General features: G+C 40.6%; 1 protein-coding gene across 1 annotated transcript in view; it reads right to left on the bottom strand.

Moving 5' to 3' along the window:
- Positions 1 to 8,344: 8,344 nt before the first annotated feature.
- PCBP3 (poly(rC) binding protein 3) overlaps positions 8,345 to 22,052 on the bottom strand; it is a 54,384-nt gene continuing 40,676 nt past the window's right edge. The window contains exons 12-14 of the mRNA XM_056534291.1: positions 17,462 to 17,514; positions 15,977 to 16,146; positions 8,345 to 10,043 (exon numbers count right to left, since the gene is read on the bottom strand). Coding sequence (XP_056390266.1) covers positions 10,007 to 10,043; positions 15,977 to 16,146; positions 17,462 to 17,514 — 260 coding nt within the window. The 3' untranslated portion in view covers positions 8,345 to 10,006. The remainder of the gene's footprint in view (positions 10,044 to 15,976; positions 16,147 to 17,461; positions 17,515 to 22,052) is intronic.

The raw sequence follows: 22,052 nt of genomic DNA, 5'->3' as shown, positions 1-22,052 counted from the left end.
ACATACCCCTACACAGCCCTCCTCCCCTCCCCAATAAAAATGAAAAACGTCTGGTACGCCACTGTTTCCAGAACGGAGCCTCCAGCTGTTGCAAAACAACAACTCCCAGTATTGTCGGACAGCCGTTGACTGTCCAGGCATGCTGGGAGTTTTGCAACAGCTGGAGGCACCCTGTTTGGGAATCACTGGCGTAGAATTCCCCTATGTCCACCCGCATGGCGCTCTCACTTTGGAGCCCTGTCGTATTTCAAGGCAACAGTTTAGGGTCACATATGGGGTATCGCCGTACTCGGGAGAAATTATGTTATAAATTTTGGGGGGTATTTTCTGCTTTTACCCTTTTTAAAAATGTAAAATTTTTGGGAAAACAAGCATTTTAGGTAAAAAAATATATATATTTTTTTTACATATGCAAAAGTCGGGAAACACTTGTGGGGTATAAAGGTTAACTTAACCCCTTGTTTCGTTCCCCGAGGGGTCTAGTTTCCAAAATGGTATGCCATGTGTTTTTTTTTGCTGTCCTGGCACCATAGGGGCTTCCTAAATGCGGCATGCCCCCAGAGAAAAATTTGCTTTCAAAATGCCAAATGTGACTCCTTCTCTTCCGAGACCTGTAGTGCACCAGCAGAGCACTTTTCACCCCAATATGGGGTGTTTTCTGAATCGGGAGAAATTGGGCTTCAAATTTTTAGCGGTATTTCTGCTATTACCCTTTTTAAAAATTAAAAATTTTGGGGAAAACAAGCATTTTAGGTAAAAAAATATATATTTTTTTTACATTTGCAAAAGTCCTGAAACACCTGAGGGGTATTAAGGTTCACTTTATCCCATGTTACATTCCCCGAGGGGTCTAGTTTCCAAAATGGTATGCCATGTGGTTTTTTTTTGCTGTTCTGGCACCATAAGGGCTTCCTAAATGCAACATGCCCCCCAAAAACCATTTCAGAAAAACGTACTCCCCAAAATCCCCTTGTCGCTCGTTCCCTTCTGAGCCCTCTACTGTGCCCGCCGAACACTTTACATAGACATATGAGGTATGTGCTTACTCGAGAGAAATTGGGCTACAAAGACAAGTAAAAATTTTGTCCTTTTACCCCTTGTAAAAATTCAAAAATTGGGTCTACAAGAACATGTGAGTGTAAAAAATGAAGATTGTGAATTTTCTCCTTCACTTTGCTGCTATTCGTGTGAAACACCTAAAGGGTTAAAACGCTGACTGAATGTCATTTTGAATACTTTGGGGGGTGTAGTTTTTATAATGGGGTCATTTATGGGGTATTTCTAATATGAAGACCCTTCAAATCCACTTCAAACCTGAACTGGTCCCTGAAAAATACAGAGTTTGAAAATTTTGTGAAAAATCGGAAAATTGCTGCTGACCGTTGAAGCCCTCTGGTGTCTTCCAAAAGTAAAAACACGTCAATTTTATGATGCAGACATAAAGTAGACATATTGTATATGTGAACCAAAAAAAATGTATTTGTAATATCCATTTTCCTTACAAGCAGAGAGCTTCAAAGTTAGAAAAATGCAAAATTTTCTAATTTTTCATCAAGTTTACGGATTTTTCACCAAGAAAGGATGCAAGTATCGACAAAAATTTACCACTATGTTAAAGTAGAATATGTCACGAAAAAACAACCTCGGAATCAGAATGATAACTAAAAGCATTCCAGAGTTATTAATGTTTAAAGTGACAGTGGTCAGATGTGCAAAAAACACTCCGTTCCTTAAGGCCAAAATGGGCTCCGTCCTGAAGGGGTTAAGGTGTTGGTCCCCAGTTTCAGAAATTCCTTGCATTAGGGTCACTTTCAGGACTCCTGATGCCACCTCCAGGCTGTCTCATTCAGCCACTATATGGTATCCTCATGCTTCAGCCACCTCCAGGCTGTGCCATTCATCCAATATATGTTTTACTGATGTTTTACTTACCAGCTCCAGTCTGTGTCATTCAGCAACTACATGGTTTAGTGATGCTGCTGGGCCTATTACCTATATATGTTTATGGTAGCACTAGGTACCATACATCTTCAATGGAAATTTCAAAATTAATCTTTTATTCTTAGAGATTGTGAGGCCCTATTGTCTCCTCATCTGGCGCCAACTCCAGGCTGTGCCATTTGGCCACTATATGGTCTCCTCATGCTTCAGCCACCTCCAGGCTGTGTCATGCAGCCAATATATGGTTTACTGATGCTGCTGGGCCTGGGTCTGGGCCTAAACATTTTTTATAGTAGCACTAGCTACCCTAAATCTTTAATTTAAATTTCAAAATTCATCTTTTAATCTTAGGGATTGTGAAGCCCTAGTGTCTACTCATGCCAACAGCTCCACGCTGTGTCATTCAGCCACTATATGATCTCCTCATGCTGCCAACACCTCCATGCTGGGTAATTCAGCCTCTATATGGTCTCCTCATGCTTCAGCCACATCCAAGCTGTGTCATTCAGCCATTATATGGTATCCTCATGCTGCCAACAACTCCATGCTGTGTCATTCAGCCACAGCATGGTCTCCTCATGCTGCCAACACCTGCACGCTGTGTCATTCAGCCACTATATGGTGTCCTCATGCTGCCAACACCTCCACGCTGTGTCATTCAGCCACGATATGGTCTCCTCATACTGATGCCACCTCCAGGCTCTGTCATTGTACCGCTCTGCGGCAGTGATTCTAAAAGCAATGCCTGTAATCTGCATGTCATTCTGAATAACAGAATTATTTCACTACCCCAGCACACTCCATATACGTGTTAGAACAAAGCAGAGTGTTCTACACCCCTATTGAGGCTCTCTGTAATTCAGAAATAGCCATTATTAATATAGATTTGCCGCAAATAAATTCGTATCGAACCAAATTTTTTCGGAAATTTCGGCCAATCTGCCAAATCGAATTTTTCAAAAGTTCGCTCATCTCTAGCATATAGCATTGCTTTCCTGTTTGTGCCAATTCTAAAACCACAAATAACCCATTTGTTTTGTTGCTCTATAGTTACTCTTTTCATTTCAGATTATCATTGTACTTTCTGGTTGAGCAGTTGCTCAGTACTACAATTCCCAAATACATTGTTTCACTTAGCTCTTTATCACATCCCTCTTACCCTACCTTCTCCCCTCCTTCAGCACACCTGCCAGTTTCCCACCCCGAGCTGCTGCAGAACAATGCACCTGTGGTATTTATTACCGGTCTACTCCTCTGCCTGTGGTATTGTTCAGTACAACGCAACATGGCATAAACACACCCCAATCTTTCCTATATGTCCCAATAAAGATATATATGTATCTGACAGGGAGAGTTGCTGACATCACTTAAAGGGTGGGTCTTGTGCTCAGAGACAAGGTCCAGACAGCAGAGGATGATGCATCATCTTAGAAGAGCGGAAGGAGCTGGGAAGCTGCTGAGACAACACCACACTGACAATGAGGGAACTACACAACTTCTTGACATGGGTAATTCAAGAACATTTGCACAAATAACTGATCATTTCATCATTATATTGCAACTGTTTATATCTCCTATAACGTATAAGGAGTTTACGCACATTTGGCTTCTGGCTACAAATAGAGAATTACATTATATTTAAAAACAAAGTTATGTAAGACTTAATCACAGTGCCATGTGGTCTTCATTCGCTTCATTGTTCCTATTAGTTGCACATACAATATACAGTCTTACTTACTTGGAAGATAAATCATTGCACTTATCAATAAACAACTTTAGACAATATCTGGCATTTCTGTGAAGTGATGAAGGTCATCCACACACAATGTAGATATACCATCATGTCACTATGCTACCATGGAGCTCCAACCTAATAAATTAAGGTTGTACGTCTCCCTCCCACATATGGTGACAATCTATGTAATAGGCTTAATGAAGTTTAGGAGAAGCAGCATAAACCTGACATTTATGGGTCAATATACATTTAATTATATGTTCCATACAGCTTGTATTCTGATAATGGGTCCTGCAGGGTAACTTCTAGGAATTCATTGCAGTCATGCAGATTATTAGGACCAGTCCAGCGGAAATCCCTAACACATTACTTACAGTGGCTCCAACCATGAACTTCACTTTAAATTAACAGTAAGAACAAATATGTGAAATACAATGCATCAATTGTCCATCCAACCTGTGATCCGGCTGTTGCAATACGCAGTGTTCAAATTGTACAGGGCTTCAGTTTAAAGATTTTTTTGTATATGAAAGTAGATAATTCCTTTTGTCATTGGCATTGGCAAGGCCACCATTGCCTATCCTATTGATGAAAAAAATAAGTTCTGTATGTGTTCACCATGATTCGTCATTCTGGCACTGACCTATGTAAAAATATAGTAGATGTCTGTAACTAGGGATACACATTCATGATACCAACACTTCCATTAAGCATTGAGAATGTTCTTAGAATTAGTACTTCAAGGAATTCTAGGATGTTAGGAGAAAAATCTTTGTTGATAACACCAATTATTGCTTGTATTAGTTGTTCCGGAAGGTATACTTATTAAGATGAAGGGATCTCAAAGGTTTCAGAAATTTGGGGATATTGACCTTAGTACAACATAGCACTGTGGTGAGGAGGGTATACATGCTGAGTTCATGTCATTAAGGTAAGAACTTCTGATCAGACTAGAGAGTATACTTGATATCCATTACCTTGGGCATTGGTGCCCAATTGAACTGACTGGATGTCCTGTCATTATTTTATATTTTATCATTATATTTGTTGCTGTTTATTTGATACATATTATTATTTTGTTCCAATGAAGCACCACAGTTACTATAAGTTCCTCACTTTCTACTTTTGTAATTTTTTATAGTAATGTCACTTTGTTGTTTACTTATCAATTGTTTATTAGCCTTTTTATTAAAGGGGTTATCTGGCCAAAGACATCTTATCCCCTATCCAAAGGGGATGGGACCCCCCCCCCCCCATCTTGGTGCAGCACCCGCATTCTATGTGGGCTGTGTCTCCGGTATCGGAAAGCTCTTTCTTTCCCTGACTGGAGAGGTTACATAAAGCCACACACCCTCATCGCACCACACCATGCCACGCCAGCTCCATTCATGTGAATGGGAGGGGCGTGACATGAATGGAGGGGGCGTGACATCACGATGGGGCATGGCGTGACATCATGAGGGAGAGTGGCATTATGTCCTGTCTGCAGTCCCGGAAAGAAAGAGCTTTCCGAGACTGGAGACGCAGCCCCACATAAAATCCGGGTGCTGCACCGAGATCGCGGGATAGGGAATAAGATGTATTTGGCCAGATAAGCCCTTTAATACAAATGAAAAGCAACTTCAGCTTATTTTCAAACCGTATCAGTTTTATTTGGCAGACCACGGTTTTAAGTCCAGCAACAAAACTGGATACAGTCCCAAAATGATCCCACCAGAGTCACTATCTGACTCCGTCCAGCTCATTCAAGTGATTGGGGTGCAGCGCAGGTCCGGCGCGAATATGGCAGCAGACTTATTTTTAAACTAGCGGCTGCTGTATTGCAAAAACGTGGTGTGAATGCACCCTTAACTAAAGTGCTGGATTTGCTTTTAATTTGTTGCTAAATTTCATTTGTTGCTAAAGTGGTGTTCCTTCCATGCACGAGGGCCAGGTGAGCACCTATTTATTTATTATCTGCTGAACCAACTGGATTACAGACTATCCTATTCATCTGAAGAAATCCATACATGTGTTGCAGAAACAATCTCAGGCTGGGTCCACACTACGTTTTGTCCCATACGGGAGCGCATACGGCAGGGGGGAGCTAAAAGCTCGCGCTCCCGTATGTTACTGTATGCGCTCCCGTATGTCATTCATTTCAATGAGCCGACCGGAGTGAAACGTTCGGTCCGGTCGGCTCATTTTTGCGCCGTATGCGCTTTTACAACCGGACCTAAAACTGTGGTCAACCACGGTTTTAGGTCCGGTTGTAAAAGCGCATACGGCGCAAAAATGAGCCGACCGGACCGAACGTTTCACTCCGGTCGGCTCATTGAAATGAATGCCATACGGGAGCGCATACGGTAACATACGGGAGCGCGAGCTTTTAGCTCCCCCCTGCCGTATGCGCTCCCGTATGGGACAAAACGTAGTGTGGACCCAGCCTCATTCAGATGTAAGGAATAATTTGTCAAATGTGGCATCATTAAGTGACCTTTTCTTGCCAGGAAATCCATGGTGCCCCAAAACACTGGTTGACTCTTTAAAAATAACTATGTTTAGGCTTTTTTCACACACAGCATTTTGGTCAGTAATTGGTCCTCGTATTGATCAGTATTTTAGCCAAAACCAGGAACGTGTCCACCATATAGAAAAAGGTGCACATTTTTCTATTATAGTTTTTATCTATGTTCTTTTCTGGTTTTGGCTAAAAATACAGACAACAAATGAAGACCAGATACTAACGAAAACGCTACATGTCAACCTATCCTACCTCTGAAACCTCAAAAAATGTCAGAGAAAACTCAGTATAAAATCAAGCCATGGCACCCAGTCAAATGCCATCTGGGTGGCCTTCTCAGTCTCTCCCCAGCAGGCCTGGCCTAAATGAGGAGTCTCCCATCATTGGAGCCCAACAGGGAAGGAAGAAGCCGCCATGGGAATGCCCAGTTGCCACTTGAGCTGGTGGCATATGTATGCCTTATGTGTCTTGTGTTAGTGAACTAACTGGAAGAGACAAGTTTTATAATTTGCACATGGGGCCCTGTTGCAGATTCTACATCGGGGTCCAGAAGCTACAAGTTACGCCTCTGGTAACTGGTATATTATGACATTCAGAAATAAGCAAACTGAGCCATTGGTGAGCACAGAATAATATATATTCTTAGACTTTTCAATAAATAATTGCATACACATCAATAATCTCAAAATATTAAGAAGACAACATTATCATACTTAAATAAACTAAGTTTCATTCCACAGTGAAGACATCAGAAGCTAAGGGATCTCCAATAATGAAACAAGAAAGAATAAATTCAGATGTGTCTGGAGCAGAAAGAAAATTGGGCCTACTGTCTCTGAATACAAGGTAAGTATCAGCGTATAGAGATAGTAAATTATGCATTATATGAGTTGAAAAGGATAATCTATATACATTGGTAGTAAGGGGTTCCTTATTGAAAGTCATGAGAAGTTACTGTACTTGTAAAGCAGCATGTGAAGCAGACAATTTGATGCCCGGAGCAATAATTTTTTTAGAAAGTGAGAATGTGATTGATGGTCTTGTAATGCAGAGATCTCATTGATTCTCCCTACCTATATCCCCCACCGCATGGCACACAGAGTACTGTATTGATCCATCTAGTCATCTTTACATAGGCAGTGTGTTTATATGCTCTTTTCTGAAGCTTTCAACTTCCAAATCTGGACCAAGTGACCAGGATTTAAAGGGGTATTCTGGGCAAAAACATTTTATCCCCTATCCAAAGGATAGGGGATAAGATGTCTGATCGCAGGGGGCCCACTGCTGAGACCCCCCACAATCTCCCTGCAGCACCCGCATTCTATGCAGGGACTGCGTCTCTAGTTTCGGAAACCTCCGGGTTTCCGGGTCTGGGGACGTGACGTCACACCACACCCCCTCCATTCCTGTCTATTGGAGGGGGCGTGACGGCTGTCACGCCCCATCCCATAGACATGAATGGAGGGAGCGTGGCGTGACGTCACGTCCCCAGTCCCGGAAACATGGAGGTTTCCGAAACTGGAGATTGGAGCATAGAATGCAGGTGCTACAGGGAGATCGCGGGGGGTCCCAGCAGCGGGCCCCTCGCGATCAAACACCTTTTCCCCTATTCTTTGGATAGGGGATAAAATATTCTTGCCCGGAATACCCCTTTAATTAGATCGGCCAAATTTTCTGTCGATTTGTCTTTCTTAGAGTTGATCCCTGACACCAGGACAGTTACAGATTGCTATATATAAGTGACTACCGATATGATGCTCAGATGTACAGCATCTTCCTGTTAGTGGAGAATAAAGGAAATAAGTGTATTGCATTATAGAGCACTAATATTATACTCTGGGAGGTTCATGTGAATGGACACTATTGTACTAGTAACTACAGGGAGCATTAATGAGATTAGAACTATTATGGACACTGCAATGTGTCTGACACAATAATATGGTTAATTTTATATGGTAGGCCTAACACTCACAATGGAAGTGGCTCCAGGGCAAAGACCAAAGTGATCTAAGCTTTTGACATATCTGGATGGCATCTTAAAAGTCTATACAAATGACAGTAATTGACATATAGTGAAAAACACATATATGTATTGGACATAAAACATACAATAGAACTCCAATAATTAAGAAGCTTAAACTTTAAAATGTGTTGGCCATCCATTATATGTTCTACATTCAACACATTTAAGTATTTCTTCACTATATGGCTTCAATAAAGTTGTTTTCATACTTACCTGGAGCTGGAGGCCAAAGTTCACATCCTAGTTCTATATTGATGTTATTGCTGTTCTGGCACCACTATTTGGCCTACTCTTCTTTATAGGCTCAACTATGGGGAATAGGAGCAAGGGTACACCCATATAGAGGCACTAAGTGGCCCTGGTGTGAGGACAGCATACTGTGAGCACCACTGCTTGGACACCATCATTTATGACACTCACTCTGTGTACTCAGTCTCAGAATACAGGATCATTAGAAGAATTTACTAGGGTTAGTTTTAGAGGGGTGGTCAGGATAATAAGGCATTGGGTTGGGCTTACATCTGACTTATATGCTGTGGTATAATGACATTATCACTCCAACATAGCAGCCAGGTAGCGAATTGTGGCCCTTAACGGGGAATCACATAATCAGAAACCAGTGAATTGTAGTGCCCCTTTACGTTTAAAGCTCCTACATAGCAGCTAGCCATTACATAGGCTCCCAAAAGGCATACCTAAAGTGATCACTCTTCTATATATTTAAGGATCCAGTTGAGAGACTTTTACACAGGGGGCAAGGTGGTCTAAGACACTACTCCATGCAGGGTGGTCTAGACACTACTCCATGCAGGTGGTGAGCATGTATTGTTCTGGAGGCAACAGGTAAGGAGGACCCATAAAGTTCTCCGCATAGTATGACCTTAGGAAAGGAACAATTGGGAATAAACTCCAACCCATAGTTACGTCAGTGATTTAGTGAATTTTAAAGGAAGTCTCTGGGTGATGCTGTAATCCAAGAACATTACATGAAACAAAAGGAGCACATTCTGTGTGCAGCATTGTAGATCTTTCTTATTTGTCTTTGGATACTTTGATCACAATCACCATACCTTAGGGGAATTATGTAAGAATTTAGTGCAAATGATTTGCAGTAACCCACAGCAACCAATGACAACCCTAGCCTATTGAACCTAATAGGGGATTGGTTGCTGCAGATTGTAACAAATATTCTACCTTCACTACAGCATGACGTCAAGTAAATGTGAGGAGAACATGCTACTTACCTAACCACTAAACACAAATCCATCATTCCATTCAAAACAACACAATGAAAAAAAATTAAAGCAGCAGCAGCTTAATCCTTCACAGACAGATCGCCAATTTCCTAATGTTACTCTATTTCCCCTAGGAAAATTGAATGCATATTCCTTTAGCAAAAAATATGGTACATGCACGTGCTGCTGTATGAACACTGAACATTATGTTAAAATACTCTGTATACTGAGCCCAGCTAGAATATGTATGTAAAGACCAGAATGCACTGACTTGCAAGTCATTGAAACGTCATCTCTCAGCATGCATGTATTGTAATACATTAGTTATACATATGAAATCTGTCTGTAATATAATGAAGTCTTGTGCCATGAGCAGACTTTAATATGACTGTAATGGCTCTTGATGGAACAATATGAAGGGACACGTGGATCCGTAAGCATTCCATAAGCAGCTTTGGCAAGTCCTGTACATATCATACAGGTCTGAAGTGTAGTCGGGATGATGACAGAAAGTAAAAGAATTCTCGGCTGTGGGCGGAAGGGTCAGAGTAGGAAGTCATAGGAGGAAATCACAGCGTGCCCATCCCGGTAACCTCAGACGTCAGCCTGAAAAAGACAACATTGGGGGGGGGGGGGTTAGTGGATGGGCGGCAACACAAGGGGGGAGCATGGTAAGTAGATTATGGAGAAGTTGGGGGTTAGAAAAGGTAAAGAGCACAGGAATAGGAGTGTGGAATAGATGAAGGATTGTAAGGAAAACGACAGACAGCAAATCAGTAAAAGTTGCAACTGTAAAAATAAGTCTAGTAGCTGTCAGTATCCTGCTTCGCAATGTAGTGTGTAGGTATTGCTAATGCTGAACTCATTTTTACAACACTGAAGATGTTTTCTTCTCTTTATTCTTTCCAATGAGTCGTTCTAATTACAAACAATATTCCAGATGCAACCTTTTCTTTTTCTCCAACAATGTCACTCATTGTAAGCCAATGGGAATATCTGATGGCACTCATAGGTGCAACAGAGCATGTGTGGCAATAGCTTAGTCTGTCAGCAATTTTAGTCCCTAAAACCTGCTGACAACCCTATATTGAGGACAGAGAGAAGAGAGTGTAGCAAGATACTATGTCCTGGTCATGCAACCTGCATTATTGAGAAAAAATGTATTTCTGGTGTCCTGACAACCGCTATCGTAGCCGCTTAAGGAAAAGTTCCTTACATTTTAAGGGGTACTCCACTGCCCCAGCGTTCCAAACATTTTGTTCTGAACGCTTGGTGCGGGCTGCAGGGGTTGTGATGTTAAGGTCATGCCCCTTGTGACATCACACCAGACCCCCTCAATGCAAGTGTGGTAGCCCAGTATGGGAGGTGTTACCCTGTACTCCTGCTGCCCTGTTAGGCAGCCTCCTTCAGTGTCCCCAAGGCCCCCTGCATTAGTTTCCCCATTGTAAATATGTTGTACTGTATAAAATGTGTTATCAGTGGAGTGAGTGGAGCTAACTCTCTCTTTTTCACCAAGTCTTTGCTGAGGTCAGTCATGGCAAGTGTGTGTCCAGAGTTTTGGAGACCTCAAGTCAAGTCCTGCAGCCACAGTCAAGTGCAAGTAATCTAAACCTACAACATTGATCATCATCAGTCAAGTCAGTCTCTGTCAAATTGTCAAGCAACGTGGCCTGAACCAAATTGCCTAGTCCTACTACAAGTCCCAGCAAGCCCTTAAGGTCTCTGAGTCACTGGTCACCTCCTTGGGCCCTGGCTGAACTGTATAGACTTTACCAACTGTCTACCCTCAGTAAAGTTACTGTTGTCCGTAACTTGGCATTGGAGTCTTTATTGCCCTTGTGCCTAGCCCAGGATCCAGCGTTATACCTTCAGGTGGTTATAGGCTAAACCATGCCCTGGCATCACGAATATAAGGGGTTAATGCCATCTGCCCCTAGGGTAACAACATCTACCCTGCACCACACATTCCGCCACCACACAAGTCTATGAGGGGGGGGCATGGTAGAGAGCTGTGGGCAATTATGACAAAGGGCCCGCCTACAGGACACTTATTGCAGTGGCAGCTAAAGCATCATAGATTGCTTACATGCCCCCCTTTGGAAGTGTTATACCCCTCCTTCCCAGCTTCTATTCACTGTTCCAAAATAGATTCATTTTTATAGTAGCAAAAGAAGCTTCTGAGATTTACAAAGCACTAAAAGGGTCATGAGGCTGTAGAAGGTGCAGTAGGTACATTTTTTCCCTAATAAATTATATTACATCATCTCTCAAACCCACATGTATTACTGATTTATTCAGGAAATATCATGAAAAAGGTACACTTTGAGAACAAAGACTATACTCCTTCTTTTCACTTATATCTGTTTCAAGTTAGCAGTGACGTGTTTTATTAGCTATAAAAGAAAAGTTAGTTGGAAAATGACAAAATTCAAAAGAACTAAACGTAAGTGTGTTCACAGAAGAAGATAAATATCTGGATGTCATTATATTGCTTCAATCTGACAATTATAATGCCAAAACAGTTGTTGCTTGGCTCATATAGAGCTTTGCTCTCAGTGTAGTGTTTCCCCTGCTGAATTCAGCATAGCCTTATCTAAAACAGAAGATATTCAGTGCAAGAACGTAAAACTATTATTTGCCCTGATGAAGGAGCTCAAAGTATCTTGTCGGCCCTAGGCCCTACCTAATGACACTTTAGCAGTCTTTATCGGGGAAGGTATAAGACTCCAACAACAATGCAACAGTCACTTTTAGTGGTGCTCTGTTTTGATTCAAGATTGCTGTCAAAGAACTGCATTAAGAAATGAGTGGCACTTACCCAGAGAAGTGAACTTCATCAGGTTTTATTCATAATGGAGAACAACATCAGCATGCAAGACTGAATGGGCCCATGCAATCCTGCACGTTGATGTGTTGTTCTCTGCTATGAATAAAGCCTCATGAATTTAAAGGGTACCTCTCATCAAATAAACTTTTTATATATGTTAGATTAATGAATGTTGAATAACTTTCCAATAGCATGTTAATGAAAAATATGCTTCTTTCTATTGTATTTTTCCCGATCAGTCCTGTCAGCAAGTATTTCTGACTCATGCTGGAGTCCTAAACACTCAGAGCTGCCAGCCTGCTTTGTTCACAGCCAAACAGGCTGTGAACAAAGCAGGCTGGCAGCTCTGAGTGTTCTCCTTTGTGAACAAAGCAGACTGGCAGCTCGTAGTGTTTAGGACTCCAGCATGAGTCTGAAATGCTTGCTGACAGGACTGGTAAGGAGACCCCTAGTGGTCATTTCTTCAAAGTGGAAAATTAAATAGAAAGAAGCATATTTTTTAATAACATTCAATTGTAAAGTTATTCTGCATACATTAATCTATAATATATCAAAAGTTTTTTTGATGAGAGGTACCCTTTAACTGATCTGAGTGAGTGCCGTTCATTTCTCTATATATAGATTAATAGGTAATTACTTGGTAATGCTATCTATTTACTCATTCTTTGGTAATTCTAGTTAACGCAATAAAATGACCATACCTTCTGTTCTAAGAATGTGATAAACAGTATCACATACTTCATACTTTATGTGTACTTCAGTTTTTCAGACGTTTTGTTTCCTTTTCTTCCAGCATCCCTAATTTAGCCCCACTATCTTGGAGATATTTGTCAGGATGTGACAAGTGCATTTTTAATATCCAATAAACTTAGAGTGGGGTGGGGCAGAAGACTCAAGGCAAATCTGTTGCCCCCATCAAAGATATATTGAAGACTCCACAGCTATAACACTTTTAGAACATGACAAACTTAGCTATATGACCTCATTACATTGTCCCTGGATATTGCTTTACCATATAATTTGAACCCATGCATACTGTAAGCGCCACTTTCAAATAAAAAAAAAAATAAGCATTGAGTTATGTTGCCCCCACTCAGTTATAATGCCCCTTAGTGCCCTCAAATCAGTATTGATGCCCCACACCATAATGGTTCTCCACTTAGCATTTCCTACACTAGAATTCTGACCTAATAAACAACAAAGTAATACTCGCCTATCCTTGTTCCCTTGTTGAAATAAGATGCTCATTGTTGAAAATATCTGGGCAGGTGCAGGCAGACATGATGGTTTCACTGTGCTTATCATTATGCTGGCCTGTGCAGGGGCATTTCCCAGCATCTCATAGACTACAGGTCTAAACTGGTCTGTAGCCTATGAGAGTGAATTACAGAGAGGAAAGCTTACAGCTCCCTGCTCTGCTATAGTACTCAGCTGTCCTTAAGACACTGATACAGTTGGAAGTGGCTTAGGGGTATTTGGTCAAAAATCAAGGATATATATTAAAGGGGTACTCCGCCCCTGACATCTTATCAGACATAAGATGTCTGATCACGGGGGTCCGGCCACTGGGGACCTCCACGATCTCGGCTGCGGCACCCCAGCCATCCGGTGCATGGAGCAAACATTGCTCTGTTCTGGATGACTGGCGATGCAGGGTGGAGACTCGTAACGTCACTATCACGCCCCGCTCGTGATGTCATGGCCATGTCCACTCAATGCAAGTCTATGGGAGGGGGCGTGACAGCCATCATGCCCCCTCCCATAGACTTGCAATGAGGGGGTGTGGCTGTGATGTCGCGAGCCTCCAGCACTGCACCCGATGATCAAAACAAATGCCGGGTGCAGCATTTGGAATCTTTAATAAGTATGCATCCATCACATATGGCACAGAGATATAGTGGCCATATAGTGGCATATGCAGAGTCTTATTGTGCACAGGAACAGAAGTAAGGCCATAGTAGAAATAAAAGTACAAGGGCAATGAAGCATGCATGGATCCCTTACCCACAGTACACAGTCTTATGGACATGTTCTATCTGGTTTGACAAGATGCCCATTTTTTCCTCAGAAGATTAAGCATGATGTGATTTTATCTTACTTAGGATTCTCAATGAATTTATAAGGGGAAAAAACACAGCATCTCTGTATAAAATCATAGGCACACAGAGTTACAGTATAGATATGGATCTGTGTGCATGAGTGTTCAAAATGTAAATATGGGGGGAAGTAGCACAAAAATAAACAGTTCATATGTAGTACCCAATAGGGCAATCACTCACAGATCCATGGATATTCCGTTTCTGTTTCTTTGTATAACAAAATTTCTTAAATAGTATATACAGACATGGCATGCTGCGGTCTTTGCCTCTGTCTGGCTCTCCCAGCCATGGATTCAATGGTGTTTCGGGGGCGGACTAAGGGGGTCACGCTGCGTCAATGGCTAGGAGAGTCAGATAGAAGCAAAGACTGCAGCATGTTGTGTCTGTTTCTACTATTTAAAGAGTACTTATCCTGATCTAAACTCCCCCTAATACCCTCCCTCCCACATTTGTCCCTGACTCTCACTGACACTATCCCTGTGTTTCTTTTCATTCAAAACCCCCTCTTTCTACCTCAATAATTGGCTTTTTTGCTGCTCATTCAGCTTTTCTAGTGTTAGGGAATAAGGGGGCGTGGCCCAGCAAGCGCAACGTCATCTGAAACCTGCCTTGGCCCAGCAAGCGCAATGTCATCTGAAACCTGCCTTGGCTCACTTTCGCCCTTCCTCCACTATGCTGCAATTCCTGTAGGGAGCATGCATAGAGGTTGTGAACAAAGCACGGCCGGCAGCTCTGAGTCTCCTCCTCTCTGCATACTGCTGTTTACATGCAGAGAGGAGGAAGATCGGAGCTCAGAGCTGCTGTGCCGCTGCTGCAAATAAAGACAATGGTGGGTTCCTAAAGATAACTAATTTATATATATATATATATATATATATATATATATATATATATAGTTATAAACAGCACTATAGATATAGTAAAATAAATGGGGGCATGCAGTAAGGCAAAGTCCGGAGTGCCCTGCTGTGCTACGAGCACAGCGCTCGCCCCTGTCTGTCTGATTGACTCGTCTGGTCCTGGCTGCAGTCTAAGATTTCGGACTTATGCCAGGCCAGCATGAGTCCGAAATCTAACTGCCCGGAGAGGTAGGGAGACCCCTAGTGCTCATTTTTTCAAAGTTGAAAAATTAATAGAAAGCATAGATATTTTTTAATAACATGCAATTGGAAAGTTATTTTGCATACATTAATCTATAATGTATCAAAAGTTTTGAAAGGTACTCTTTAAGAAAGTTTGTTATACTACGTTTGAAAGAAATAAAAGAAACAGAAACTGAATATTCATGGATCCGTGAGTGATTGTTCTATTGGGTACTACATGTGAACTGTTTATTTTTGTGCTACTCCGCATATTTACATTTTGAACAGTGCTGCCTTTGAGGAGTATAGTGGAGCTCCAAAAGAGGGTTGAAAGTCTAGGCTACAAGTTGACGGTTGTGCTGATCGTTGTTAAATCTACTTCTGTGTGCATGAGGCCTTAGAGTTCTTTAAAGTTAAATTTAGTACTGTATTTTCTTTTATTTATATCTTTATTTTTAAGTTGTAGTAAAACCATGGCTAGTTTAATAAAAGTAATGTTGTACGACATACAATGCCTATTATACAGCTTACCTGGCGTTGATGAGGTACTGAGCAAGGCTGATGTTAGCTGGGCTTCCAGTGATAGTGATCTGACGCTCCGCTGACCCTTCCATGGCGCTGGCTATTTTGATTTGTGCTCCAGACATCTGTCGAATTTCATTGATTTTGGTCCCTTGGCGTCCGATGATGCAGCCTATTAGCTGAAAAATTAGAAAAGCTGAAACATATCCAGACGTGAAAGGATACAAGGACAACAATTGCCACAATGCCTGTGAATAGATATATTAAAGGGAATTTGTCATCACTCGCAAACTGAACCACAAGTCATAAGGACAGTCACCGGTGTTTTCTCCCCATTCCACCATTCAATAGATCTTTCCATGTTTGGGCAAAGGAAACAATCTACCAATCAAGGCCAGAGGAACAGGGAGTAGCCACCAGGGACTGCCCTGAAGACTCATGGTTCAGGCAGCATGAAAGCGATCACAGGTTTCCTTTAAATACACAAAATTCGGTAAAACAACAATATTTCCATGGAATATGATAAAATGATAAAATACTCAATTTATATGTACAAATAATATCTAAATCAGTAATAAAAAAAAGCAATTATGCAGTAACTTAAAACATATCCCTATCAACAGACATAAGTCCTGATCGCTGGGGGTCTGACCAATGGGGCCTACCACAATCTTTAGAACGGGGCCCGTATCTCTGGCCCTAACCTTCCAAGATGTAGTACTGATGGCCCCCTCTGTCAATCACAAGCTGTAGCGGTGCATTGCTATGGGTGGCGATTGACTGAGGGGGACATCACTGCCAGGACTCGGACATCTCAGAAGGTGGGGGCTTGAACACTCAGCAAGAAGAGACAGGCCTCGTTTGGGAGATCATGGGGGGATGGGGGAGGTGGTCCCAGCAGTAGCCACCCTGAGAACAGACGCTTATTTCCCATACCGTGGATAGGGGATCTGCTTATAATAACCGTATGATCTCTTTAAAGAACAAACTTCAAACATATATTTTTATCGAATGTAATTTGTTATTATAGAGGGCAGCAGAAATACAGCTTATACGGTATACACATGAATCTTGAACTGTTTAAAAAGGCACAGGAAATTCTGCAGAGATGATAGGCTCTTATTTTAGTGATACACGTGGTTTGAAAATATGGTGACATTATTGGGGAAAATTAATGGAGTTCATATTAATGCCATATCACAGCTAATATTGGACAATGGTCAGATATGACAGCATCAGTTGGCGTAAAACAGTCCCCTTTCCTGCTACTGATTCCGTGGAAAACAGTGAAATGTTTCAGAATGTTCTCTTTGGACTGAGTCCTAGTTGGATGTGCACCATGTAATCGACAATCGGCAACCAGCCGTAAAGTCATCTGGCCTGTTGGAACATGTCGGTAAATGGCCTGGTTTCATGTGAACACCCACGTGCTTGGCCATGTAAGAAATGATTTTTGTTATTCCTAAATTCTTGAGAAAGAAGAATCATACTCACATCATTTGGTATGGTGAGTTCATGAGTACTTGCCTGGGGACTGGCATCCATACCTATTATGTGAAAAAGTGTGTTAGTGTAAAGTCATAGTTTCCTAACACCCCAATTCCAATGTTCCTTTTGTGGCTCACCTGTTCCTTCCTCTTGCTATATCCTACTTGACATCAGCATTTCAATAAGCCTTTGAACTTAGCTTGGTATCTGACACTTATATTTCCCACCATGCACTTACTTACAGGGAAAACTGTCAAAATCCAAGCTAAGAAAGCCCTTGATGTACTACTTACCTGAACACTATATGTAAAGAATGAGCACTACTTACTGTATGTCATTTCTACAATTAACTCCTAAATGACTGATATCTCTACTTGTTAAAACACTAAAGCAAAAAATAATCAAAGTGTTTTACATTAATTAATTTAAGAAAAACAAATGATATGGATTTTCAGTGATATCAATTGATGCGTCAAGTAATGAAGTATAAAAAAAAAGACATGACAGTTTTAGAAAAAGGTCTAAAATATAAAAACAGAATATGCTTTTACCGGAAATCTATTAGGGTACCCATACTTGCTGACGGACCTTAATAGAAGCCATTACCATAAGTATTATAGTACCTATAATATGGCCCTCTGGTTTACCTTTTATCTTTAATATCAGTTTTACTGATATGCAAATTATGTTGTTTGATGCACATGGGGTGTTCTTTTAACCATCAGTGCACCACTACAGCCACCTGCCCACTAGCAAAACCTCCTCATGTATACCATAGCTGCCCCTCTACAGTGACATAAATCAGGGCTACTGCAGAGGGTCAGCTCAGTATTCGGAGGCATTGTTAGAGGAGCAGGCAGGAATGCCTCCACTGAACCATACACGTCAATATGCACATCAATAAAACTGATATTACAGAAGGGGTGCACTGACCAAATGGTTAATGGGCTGTTAGGCCCCTTTAGAAACCCAGGTACCCAGGTGCCCAGGAGCAATAACAAACTCTACATCCCTATAGCTATGTCTGCATATGTCCATGGCCCAGGAGGCAGCTGTCTTGCTTCAGCTGCTGCTCTGCTGTGTTAACAGCAGTTCATAGATATACTTTACAGCAGTCATTGGGAAAACTCTAGTCTGGAGATAACTCATTAACCTGCATAGAGATCATGGTGCAGGGAAGGAGAGGAAGATAGTGGTGAACACTGCCTGTTTTGTCTGCCTCTAGCTTTATAATAAGGACGTAGCATTGTAAACCAACCTGCATGTGATGACAATAGGAAGACTTCTAAGAAGTTATCTCTACAGAGCAGGAACTTGCAACCTATTGATAATGGGAAGACTGCTGAGAAGTGATCTCTACACTACAGGAAATGTCAGCCTATTAATAAGAGGAATACTGCTGAGAAGTCATCTCTTCAGGGCAGGAAGTGGCAGCCTATTAATAAGGGGAAGGCTGCAGAGAAGTGATCTCCACAGAACAGTAAGTGGCAGCCTATTGCTAATGGGAAAACTGCTGAAAAGTGAACTCTAGAGAACAGGAAATTGAGTCTATTAATAATGGGGGAAGACTGTTAAGAAGTGATCTCTACAGAACAGAAAGTGGTAGCCTATTGTATAGCTCAGTGTCCAGTGTAGAAAATGCAATATTTCAGTGTTTTGCATGGTTTATTTTTAACATAACATCATAGAAAACTATAAAAACATACAAAAAAAAGGTATATATATATCACTGATGTTAAAAAAAACTTGACTATCAATTCCCTTTAATTCAATGTAAGTATGTATTGTAGAAGATACCGTTTTAATTCATTTTTTATTGAAAAACTTTCTTGGGGCCTGTCATATTTGTGGCCCACAAATCACTTCTGCATTGTTTCTATAACCACTGTAACAGGATGCTTGTGATTTATGGCAATTAAATATAGATAGTAATCTCTCAAGTTTTTCTGCTAAATAGGTTGTTCAGCTAAAGAAACATTAGTAAAATAAAGCAACTTTCTAATATAATGTAATTAGCCGCAGCACAAATATCTTCCATATCAGCTGTGTTCTCTTATTAGTATGCTGTGAAGTCATGTCACAGGCTCTGAATGTATAGAGCCACCATGCCTCCTCCCCACTCCAGTGATGTAAAGAGGGGCAGCTGGTATTACTGCTCATTAGATTTCTGACTCATTAGATAAGGCAGCAGGGAGCCTGTTTTGATGGTAACTACTGTGATTGAGAACAGCTTTTTGCTGCCTTATCTAATGAATCATAAATCAAATGAGCTGTAATACCCTTTCCCCTCATTTACATAACTGGTCTCTTCTTGTGCTGACTAAAGGGGCAATTTTACCTTGAGGGATCACTGTAATCGACTTAAACAGTCTCCAGGAAGAGGTGGAGCGAAGTCTTCTTTAAATAGCAGCGGCAGAAAAGATATATACAGAATGTATATGTGCATAGCTTTTTTTGTTGTTACTGTCCTACTTTAGTCAGATCTCCACTAGTACAGTAGCTATCATTCATCATGAAATTCCTCAACCTCTAATATTAGGGAGATGACTATGCTGGCCTCTCGCTGTCTCCATGGCAAAACTCATTAGTGTCCTGCAGAAAAAAGGGAATTTCAGCTATTTTGTGGGCTAGATTGAGACCTCATATATTAAATTTTTTTGGCCTTGTTTTCAAGATATGTTTCTATAAATTAAATGTGACATTTTCAACATATTTTCTTACAGATGCAATTTGTGGAAATCATATTTAGCATATAACAAATGTTGACTTTATGAACATTATGCTTCATTTCTAGCATATTGTTAATTGTGTTAGCAAAATTAATTATTTATGATTTGCATAATTTTGTAACAAACAAAACACTAGGGTGGATGTTCTAGCATGAAAAAGAATAAGTTACAAACAGTAAGTCACTCACAAAGATGTGAGACCTACATCCATTTACACTGATAAAACATATTCTCTAGGGACCATAGTCTGTCCAGTCATTTCCAAGCTGTTTTGAATTGTAGAATGAAACCTTTTATGATATGGCAATGAAATGAAGCAGAAATGTACAAATATTTTACTGTGAAATAGTTTGGTACTTTATTGAAGACTTACAGGAAGAAAAAGTTAATTAATTGGATTTCTATATTAATTGCTAAAAAAAACATGGACGGATATCAGTGAAACACAGCCTAAACCAATAACACACAACCAATTATATTGTCTGCATCTTTCATAGAGCACATTGAGCCAACATCCACAGTGCAGGAAGAGAAAATAAGTAAAACTCTGTGATAACTTCTCCAAATACTAATTGGCAAAAATGTTTTCATTTAAGGAGATGAGATTGGAAATGTGATCTCTTGGTGTAAGTCATTTTTAGAAGCTCTCAGAGGATATGTTATAGGAGAAGGCAGAAACAGCTACTTAAAGGGGTACTCCCGTGGACTTTTTTTTTTTTTTTTTTAATCAACTGGTGCCAGAAAGTACAGATTTGTAAATAACTTCTATTAAAAAATCTTAATCCTTCCAGTACTTTTTAGTACTACTGACTCGCTCGATGTCATGACCACAGTGCTCTCTGCTGACCTCTGCTGTCCATTTTAGGAAATGTCCAGAGTAGGATAGGTTTGCTATGGGGATTTTCTTCTGCTCTGGACAGTTCCTAAAAATGGACAGCAGAGGTCAGCAGAGAGCACTGTCAGAGGAATTGCATTTCTTTTTTGGATTTCTCTTTAGTATACAGCCCCTAAAAAGTACTGGAAGGATTAAGATTTTTGAAATAGAAGTGATTTACAAATCTGTTTAACTTTCTGGCACCAGTTGATTTAAAAAAAAAGTTTTCCATGGGAGTACAGGGGTATTCCAGGAAAAAAAAACTTTTTTTATATCAACTGGCTCCAGAAAGTTAAACAAATTTGTAAATTACTTCTATTAAATTTTTTTAATCCTTTCAATAATATCAGCTGCTGAAGTTGAGTTGTTATTTTCTGACTGGCAACAGTGCTCTCTGCTGACATCTCTGCTTGTCTCGGGAACTGCACAGAGTAGAAAAGGTTTGCTATGGGGATTTGCTAATAAACTGGGCGATTCCCGAGACACATGTCATCAGGGACCACTTAGACAGAAAAGAACAACTCAAGTTCATCAGCTCATCAGTACTGAAAGGATTAAGATTTTTTAATAGATTTACAAATCTGTTTAACTTTCTGGAGCCAGTTGATATATAAAAAAAAGTTATTTCCTGGATAACCCCTTTAAGCTTTGCTAAAGACCAGCAGTCCACAGTTAGACAAATACCTACTCTCCCTAGTAGTGGACGTCCTGTAAAGATTGCTTCACGACACAATAGCAGTCCTAAAAGATCACTAAAGGGACAGCAAAGACCTACAAACTACAAAAGCGTTTATTTATGTGTCCATTATTAGGAAATACAGAAAAATAATCATGTTGATGGAAGGAAATCAAAAAGAAAGCTAATTTTAAGTTCTGACCTTTAAAGGTACTCCGGTAGAAAACAATTATTTTTTTTTTTAAATCAACAGGTGCCAAAAAGTTAAACACATTAGTAAATGACTTTTTAAAAATCTTATTCCTTCCAGTACTTATC

Source organism: Hyla sarda, chromosome 8, assembly GCF_029499605.1.
Source record: "Hyla sarda isolate aHylSar1 chromosome 8, aHylSar1.hap1, whole genome shotgun sequence".
Taxonomy (NCBI): Eukaryota; Metazoa; Chordata; class Amphibia; order Anura; family Hylidae; genus Hyla; species Hyla sarda.
The sequence above is the reverse complement of the archived record's forward strand: the minus strand, read 5'-3'. Positions and strand labels throughout refer to the sequence as shown.